The 9,596-nt window shown below is 35.7% G+C and overlaps 1 protein-coding gene across 1 annotated transcript; it reads right to left on the reverse strand.

Moving 5' to 3' along the window:
• Positions 1 to 3,198: 3,198 nt before the first annotated feature.
• LOC114632984 (vomeronasal type-1 receptor 4-like) lies at positions 3,199 to 4,140 on the reverse strand. Its single transcript, XM_028781586.1, has one exon. The coding sequence runs from the start codon at positions 4,117 to 4,119 to the stop codon at positions 3,199 to 3,201; it is 921 nt and encodes a 306-aa protein (XP_028637419.1). The 5' UTR covers positions 4,120 to 4,140.
• Between the last annotated feature and the right edge of the window lie 5,456 nt (positions 4,141 to 9,596).

The following is a 9,596-nucleotide window of genomic DNA, read 5'->3' on the forward strand; positions in this document are numbered from 1 at the left end:
ACATCTCTTCTACTGGCTGTAGGCATCTTTATTTAACCAATAGTTTTAAATTAAGGAGCAAAGTTACATAGCACCACTTGGTATACATGAGAATTTCCTTGTCCCTGGGGTCAACCAGACTTGGGGGCAATTATTTAAGATTACAATACATAACAACAGACCAAATCTCAACAGAGTGTGGAGACAAAGTTGTCAACACTGACTAGTACAATAAGACAACATATGGGGACTGGTTTGTAAAAATGTATAAGCTACTCTCCTTACAGAATACCAGGGTACAAACAACTGAGAGGTGACAGTTGTGCACAGCAGGGGTGTGGGTAGGGGTTTCTCTGGCTTCAATTGGAACTCTGAGGAAACATTAGGCATACCAAACAAACTTGCCTCTTCTTCTCAGAGAGGAGATTGAAGTGGAGACATAAGATCCATGGACTATGAGATCAGATGTAAAATATTAGTATATCTGACACATGAATACATACAGTGGTTGACCACACAAACATGTTATTCTCAATGTGCTGGAGACCTTGGATTTTCTTTATACTTCTACTCTTTTATTCAGTTGAAGCAGTAGGACAAGAGTTCAGCATATGACTGCAGAGTAATTCATATCTCAAAAGCCAATTGGATATCTACAATCATAATGTATTCTTCAGTACATCAAAACCCTTAATTATGGAGCATTTAAAATGAAAACAAAGAAACATCTTAATATTTTGTAGAAGTTTAGCTAGCATTATGATCAGCTATAACAGCTGATGGTTAATTTACAGAGCCATCAACTTGCTTAATAACACCTGGTCATTGGTGAGCCTAATGGTCAGTAATGGATGAAGAATATTTAAATGTACCATAGCACACAAATGACCACAAAAAATTACATCATGTAACCCCAGCTATTAAAACTATATAATTTATTTCTACATAACATTATTATCTCATCTTTTAGCACCTTTAATATTTTCATCACAATGGCACTGTTTGTGGTAGAAGAAAATAAAGAAAATACAATATTCTCATGAAAATTCTAAGCAGGAATAACTGTACATTAGCAACTTTCATTATTTAAAATATATTTACACTTAAATAATGGAAAATATTTTATAAATAAGATAAAGCAAACTACTGTCCAGAAGAAGCAAAAATATGACAGTTAAATCACCAGATGTTTTGAGGTGATCACCAAGTGACAATTTTTGTAATATGCATAGAATGCTCAGAGATAACTAATTAGACAAAAGTTAAATAATTGAATCAGAGAAGATTAAAAATATGCTCAGTTTCATACAAACAAAAATTTGAGAAATAGTTCTTGCTTTTTTTTTGAAAGGGGAAATGGGAACAAAACTAAAAATCAATTATCTGAATGAAACAAACCTAGAAATATGGATAGATACAGGCCATCTAAACAAACTGGAGGATGGTTTGGTGATACCAGAATTTTTAAAAAACAATAAGTTGTTTCCTCATAAGGATGTCACTGAAGTCAGATTTTAAAGGTCTCCCTACCAAATTTCATGTTATCTATGTTACAGTGAGCATGGAGATGTTGGAACTTTTAGAAGGTCAGTGGTAAACCCATGGTTTAGCAGCATGTGCATATTGTAGAGAACTGAAGGAGTCCACAACAGACGTATTTCTTCTTTGCAGAAAAAATAATGCTTTTTGTTCTAGGAAAAGTTACTATAAGTTAAGTAAATCATTAATGTCATTCCTCAGTCAAAAGGAATACCCCAGAGGTACATTTCCCTAAACATGTGAATATATGCAAAGAAAAGAATTTATATGTAATTAAAATATTTTAATTAACATTGTAGAAAGTGGATGTTACGGCACACAGAATGTCATAGGAGTAAAGTGAATGGAAAATGTTACAGGGGATGATTACAGGTATTAATTACTTTTTTTTTTGAGACAGAGTTTCTCTGTATAGCTCTGTCTGACCTGGAACTGACTCAGTAGACCAGGCTGGCCTCGAACTCAGAAATCCGCCTGCCTCTGCCTCCCAAGTGCTGGGATTAAAGGCGTACGCCACCACTGCCCGGCTATTACTTTATATTTTAAATTACATATTAATTATACATAGCAATGATTATATTATGATACTTTCATTAATTCACATTATGTGATTATGTCATATTTATCCTTAATTACCTCATTCATATCCCCATTTTACTCTCTTTGAGGTTCTTTTGATCTCAGTGATTCATATTTTACTCTGATTTCTTTTAGTTTCTTTATTTTACATGAAAGAAAATGAGGCTAACATTTTTAAGGAGACATATGTTCCTTTATTTTTCTACTAAACTTTCAAGCCAATGATGATGTTCAAAGATGTAGTAACTACATACTAGAAGCATTGAACAACAGTTAGGAGCTGGAGAACTGGTTCACTGAAGAAAAGCTCATCATGATTTTGCAAAGGAATGGAGTTTCATTCCCGGCAAGCATAGCAGGTGGCTCACAACTACGTTTAACTCCAGTTCCAGAGGATCCAACGTGCTCTTTTTGCAACTGTCAGCATCAGGCAATGCACATGGTCCACATACATGCACTGAGGCACACACACATAACACAAAATAAAAAATTAAACTTTGATTTAAAAAAACCTTCAGGGCCTAGGAGATAGCTTGGTGGCTGAAAATACTGATAGCTCTAGAGGATCCAGGTTTTATTTTCTGCACTAAATGTTGGCACACAAGTGTCTATAACTCCAGTTCTACTGGGTTTAAGGCTATCTATTTTCTGTTCTCTGCAGGAATATTATGCATGTGGTGCACAGACATACATGCAGGAAAAATTAACATACCCATAAAAATGAAGGTATGAATACATGGACATACATGTATGTATGTATACATATATATGAGAGGGAGGAGAGAGAAAGAGAGAGATCATAAGGTCTGCTCCCACAGGTGTATTTTTTTCATAAAAATGCTTATCATTGGATAACTCTTATAATAGGATGATTCTATCTATGTATTTTAAAATTTCTTGTTATTGGATAATGAATAGTGTAAAAGAAAGAAAAAAACACTATAATAAAAACAACCATGATCAAATCACATGATAAAGGAGTCTGTTAAAAGATGATTGACATTTTCCAACTGCAGTCTTGGCATTGTACAATAGATAAAAGGATATTGCAATATATAAGAAGAGAGAGATTACTTTGGCTCATGCAATATTTGGAGGAAGCTATCTCTTGTTACAGAAGGATAAAAACAGGCTGCAACTAGACTTGAAATTTCTGATGAGAACAAAGGGGAAATATATTGGAAAGCATATTTCTAAAAATATAAATATACTTACTCCCCATAGTTCCAAGCTTTTGGAGTAGCTTGTAAAGATTACATGTACAGAAGATATTGAGTAAGAGATGACAAATGTACACACCAGGATGAGGATAGTTTGTGTGGCTCGATCCTCGGGAGAGACTTTATGCAATTGCTGAGTACTGTGGATATGCTTGACTTGTCTCTTGTGTCTGTAGAGTATACTCACCATGGAGAAACTTGAGCAGGCCATGAGACTCAGACATAAGCCATCAGAGAAGCAGAGTAGAAACATATACAGTGCAGTTGCCACATTTCTGTAAGTCAACCATGAGCAGTATCCATAATTCACCATGTTAGTTACATTTTTGTTGTAATTGGGTCCGAACATTCTTACTGGAGTCAAGATGTTTAGAAGCAGGTGTACAAGCCAACTGACTGAGCAGGAAGGTCCAATGTACTTGGTGGCTCTGTGTTTAAGCATCATCCACCTGGACTTGCTGGGACTGATTGTGATTGCTTGGAAGCAACTCAGTAGGCACACGGCATACAGGGACATTCCCCTGGTTATTCGGTAAGTATACATTATCAATTTACATCCAATATCATCCAGAAAATCTTTAAATCCCAAATCTGACAGTGTCTCTGGAATGCCTTTTGAAATAATAGTCAAGCAGTTAGCAAAAGTCAAGTGCTCTATAATCAGGTCTTTGGGCATTAAACACTTTCTGGTGAGTATCATAAAGACATAATAAAACAGTATTGAGGAATTACCAAGAATTCCCACTGTAATATGAAAGAAGAGGAATATTCCCATTGCCAAATTTGCAGGAGTCATTTTCATTTCTATTAAAAAGTAAAAAAAAATTATTATGATTGAGACCCTGGAAATAAACTGAGTGTCCTTTATTTCATAGAGTTAGCTTAAAGAAAATAATTATCACTTTATTGAATTTATATATCTCTTTCACTGAAGAGTATTTAAAAGTTTTCTCTTTATATAAGTAGATATTCTCCATTATTTCAAAGAAAAAACATTATATATGTTATTAAAATGTAATGATTTTTCTGGATGTGGTGGTGGACTCCCTTCATCTTAGGACTCAAGAAACTGGGAAGACAGATCTATGAATTTGAGGCTCTTATTTAAAGAGACAGTTCCAGGACAGTCATTGCTACACACAGAGACTAGTTCTCAAAAATAATAATAAACAAAAAAAAAGGAAGCTTAAAAGTATTCATTTCTTTTGACTAAACATGATGGTTGGGGTCAGTTTTCAACTACAGCAAATTTAAGATATGCCATTATTATTTCTGAAGTTCAAATGAAACAATTAAAATTCATCATGAATAACAATAGAAAATATTTGAAAATAATATTCAAAATGAGTGATTAAATATTCAGAACATTTAAAAAATATTTAATTGTAAGATTTATCTTGTTTTAAATGATGTGTGTGTTGGGCCATTGCATGTGAGTGTGAGTGTCAGCAGAAGCCAGAGGCTTGTGATTTGTAGATGGTTTTAAGCCACCCGTAGGAGCTAGAAACTGAACACAGATCCAAAGTAACAGCAGCATGCACTCTTAACCACTAACACTCCTCTCTACCATCAAAAGAATATTTAAAACTAAATTTGAAAAAATACAAAATATAAAACAAATGAGAAATTGGGTTCATGACTGGCATAATCTTATAAACTATTCAGAAATATCCAAAATGTGTGTAAAATGAGGCTCGGCATCTGGAGTAATTAAGGAAATAGAGTGATAGGGTGCTAATAAGAGTAACAAAGAGAGATCATTGTATATCTTTTAAACATGTATTAAAAACATACAAAAAAAGGCAGGAGTTTAAGGGGATGAGCATATGGAGAAATTATAGCCACAATGCAGAGCATATGGAAAGCAAAATGTTGTAGAAACTGCACAATTTACCATTGTTTTTGTTTAAGAAAATTGAGAAAATGATTACCAAGTTTCAATGTAGTGTTACTGCATCTTCCACGTATTGGGTCATCAATTTTTGTTATTAATAGTGACAAATGCTGGAAAAGAATCTGGGAATATGAGAAGACATCAAGACACACAGGAAGAGACTAGTGATGAGTAAGGATAAATGAGGAATCTGGTTTTCCCTGTCTTTGCCCTGAAGAGTCTCAGCAGTTCTCAAGAAGAACTTACAAACATTTCTTTCTTGAATGTTTGGTATGAGTAGGTGCTCAGAACTTCTGATTCTGAATGAATTCATGCAGACTAATGGGATTGTGTCTATATCTCCACGTCTTGCAGAAAAATTAATATCAAATTATTCAAAAGTGGAAATACTAAAACTCTCAAGAGAAAACTGCTGATAATATGAGATGTAGGTAGAGGCAATATTATGCTCTAAAATTTAATGACTATAACTACATTAAAAGCTTTCTGCACATTAAAGGAAACTACCAGCCAAGTAGAGATACAACCTACAGAATGGGAGGAAATCAATGACTTCTATATTTCAACCAGGAGTTTAAAACCTAGACTGTATAAAGAAAAGTAAAGATTAAACAGACTCTTTACAAACTTTCAAGTTAACAAACACATTAATGAAATGGGAGAGATTTCTTTACGAATGAAGCACAAATGGGCAGTAAGTTCTTTTTAAAAGTATTCAGTGTATTTAGATACCAGACAAATAAAAATTACAAATACTATGAGACTCCACTATATCCCAGAGAATGATTAATATCAAGAAAATGGATGCCAACAATGCTGATGGTGATATGGGGGGAAAATCCTCATTCTATACTGGTAGGAGGGCAATTATTACTTTCATTACAGGAATAAGTGCAAAGATTTGTCAATACAACAAATGTAGGATTACAGTGTGACACACAGCTATATAATTTTGATCATTTAACTTAAGGTCTGTATGTCCTACCATGATGATACTGGATATCACAATAGCAAAGTAGCTATGTTCATCCTAGAAGTTCATCAGCAGATAATGAAAGTGTGCTATCTAGGCACAGTGGAATTTCATTCACCTGTAAAGGAAAATGAAATCATGAAAAATTCAAGAACTAGATGAACTTGCAAAGAATTGAGCAAGATGACACAGATTCATAAGAAAAAAAAACACATGTTCTTTCTGAAACAAGGACATGGATCACAATGTCCACGTTTGTAAGTGTTGACAGAAAGTGGATATGGGCTATGAAACCAGTTTGGGGCTATATTTTATAAACGTGGAACTAGAATCAGGAAAACATCTGTCATATTTCAGAATAGCTGAAATACCAAGACAATAAACATAATCCTAACACATATTTACTATTTACTTGTAATCCAGTCAATTTTTACCTAAATCTTTAAGCATCCATTAAATTCATTTTTTTGGTAAAAAAAAAAAATCGTCTGATAATTCGACAATTGATGAGACAATTTACTGATATCAGTATTTTATGTCACACACTCCTATAATTTCATTATTGAGACACAAAATCAGAATGCAAAGCTTCTCAAGTATATGCAAATAATTGAGTGGAAGGAAGGAAAATAATAAAAGCACCCTAAGTTATTTAGCATATTATGAGGAGGCATCCCGTGGCTTTTCCAGGTATTGCAAACCCCTGGGAGTGATGCCCAGTGTCATCTGTAAAGAAAAAGGAAGAATCCAAATAAATCTTTCTCTTGAAACTAAGAACTAGATAGAATCATGCAAAAAGGAGACAGAGATAAGATAAAGGATACGGAGATGGTAAAAAATAGAGGCAAAGTGATGAAAGGAAAGAAGAAAATGAGGTGATATCAGTGATAATAAAGACTCAGTAGCAGCTTATGTGCAGAAGAGAGTCACACAGCTTAGGGAGGACTGGAGACAGTGAACTCTGTCCTGAGTTGAAAATACTCAATTTCATCAAAAATTCATTCAAGTTCCCACTCCTTAAACCAATACCAGAGCCCCGTTTTCCTATCCTACCTATTCTGTCACCTTTCTTTCTTCTTTCCTTCCTTCCTTCTTTACCTCCTTCTTTCCATTTTTCCTTCCTCCCTCCCTCTGTCCCTCCCTCCCCCTCCTTCTCTTCCCTCTCCCTCCCTCTTTTTCTCCCTCTCTTCCTTCATTTCTTTCCCTCCTTACTCCTCTTCTCTCCTCTGGTTTTATTTTCTACTTTCCTTCTATTGTTCCTTACTTCCTTCTTTTCAGAAGAGATTTTGAAGTATTTCATAATACAAAAATACTTCTGTAATGAAATACTTCTGTAATGAATACTTCTGTAATGGCTTCTTCAATGGCTGCTTTTTAAAGTATTTAGTTTTTACTATTTCTATGCAGTGGTCACTCACCTAATTGCTCAATGACACCATGATGGTATATGCCACCATCAAAGAGGATCTCTGCAAAAGCTGTACTGAGACACTAGTCCTGACTTAAAAGTTCAGGACCGCCTGGTGTTTTCTTCCCAACAGATTAGTAATTATCAACTCAACCATCTATTGATGACAGCATCACCACAAGGGTGTGAAGTAAATTTTAACCACCTTGGTGGTGAGTTCCTGGTAGAAAACAAAAAAGAATCATTAACTCCAAGGACTCAATTAGGAAACAGAAAGGGAACTTTTCTGCCAGTCCTTGGAGCACAGAGTTTATGGCAGAGAAGTGTGTAGAAGGAACAGAGCTTCATTGATATTAACATAAGCAAGTTGCATGGCCTTGTCCCTGGAGAGCCTTTCCCTCCCACTCAGCATCATACACAGTTTAAAAGTCTCAATTTTTTTCTTTGTTCCAAAATCACTCTGGACAAATGACTAACTCTGGTGCTTATTAACATATCAAATCAGGTCTGGCTGCTAGACCCTCATAGCATTGCAAGTACCTATTACAGAGTCCTGACTTGTCTTAGCATTTCTCTCTCCTGCCCCCTACCTTAAAGCTTTTTAGTCCATGAGCTTGTCTTTCCTTCTCCCAGCTTCTGCTTTCTACAAGCCCAGACATTTTGACCATGTATTCTTGGGCTCTTAGTGCTCCTTTTGGTCATCTTGCTCTTGGTTCTTCTTTTAGAACTTGGTTCCTTTGGCCTTTCTTCTCTTGCTCACATTTGTCTATCTCTCTTCAGATGGCCAGGTTCAGTCTCTACTAGTCATGCCTACTATTCTACTTTCCATATAGCCTTCCCTATAGCCTTCCAGACGCCTCCGGCTGTTATCTCTCTCATATCTCTATTAAAAACCTTCCCCTCAAAGAAATCCTGGAGTAGTCATGTCCACATTTTCATTAAAAATTTTCCAACTGTCATGGAGCGTGAGAGAAACGACAGGTCATCAGTGTGTGTGTGCATTCGATCCTTCATCATTTTTCTGCAATGATATTCATTCCTGCTGATGTTTTGAAATGTAGTAAACTAAAGCGGTTTCGGCCAGAAGAATCATTACTATGAAAATATTGCTTTCTTGAATATAACTGATACTTACTCCATTATGTATCAGTATTTTCTTTCTCCATGTAGATTTCTGGGAACACGATTGATTCTAACATTAGAATGCTTGTAGAAAGCCAGTAGGCTTTAACTGTAGCATGCAGGTGATATGCCTAATGTAGCTCCCTGAGTTTGAGGCCAGTCTGGATTATGAAGGGAGTTCCAAGACAGCAAGGGCTACATAAAGGGGAATAGCATTCACAAAACAAAATATAGCAGACAAAGAGGATGCTTTAAGAAGTGAGGCTGCCCTGGAACCTGAAACCCCTTGTTTCTGTCTATTCCATTTTATTTCTATCAAACATGTTTCCCCAAAAGAACCGCATGCCCTTCTCTCCGTGGAAAGAGATAATCCTGAAACATGCACTATCTTTTCTATATTGTTCTTCCAACTCCTACTGGATGCCTCGTGGCCTCTCTTTTGTTCCACTGTCAATCATTTGACCTGCTCACTGAAGTGTTCAGGATCCAAAACAGTGGAAAAAAAGGATTTTGACAGCTATGAAGTCAGCTCTATGTAAGAAAATAGTATCAGAATTCATGAAAACTAAAAGCCAATTCTAATGCCATGCTGTTGTAATACTCCATCTACAGTGATCCTTATTCCCAGGCTCTGTCTAGATTTGTGCCTGCGTGTTCCTGTCCCATATTATTTGCTAACAGGAGTGCTTTTCAACTCAAATCTAGAGCCACAACACCAACTACATAAGAGACTGAGGAACTTGTAACTGACTTTCCACCAATATCAGTGCAAAGGTGTCCACATCACAGGAGCAAATGCAATGATCCAGTTAGGAATAATTAGAAAGAGACCATCTGTGTGAGCCCACAGTCTCACAGGGAGGGATGCCAAAGGCAAGAAGA

The sequence above is a fragment of the Grammomys surdaster genome, unplaced genomic scaffold (genome assembly GCF_004785775.1).
Source record: "Grammomys surdaster isolate TR1022 unplaced genomic scaffold, NIH_TR_1.0 479, whole genome shotgun sequence".
NCBI classification, from domain to species: domain Eukaryota; kingdom Metazoa; phylum Chordata; class Mammalia; order Rodentia; family Muridae; genus Grammomys; species Grammomys surdaster.

What these genes read in the sequence shown, in the direction of transcription:
- LOC114632984 (XM_028781586.1), bottom strand. Translation starts at nt 4,119, where the DNA reads ATGAAAATGACTCCTGCAAATTTGGCAATGGGAATATTCCTCTTCTTT.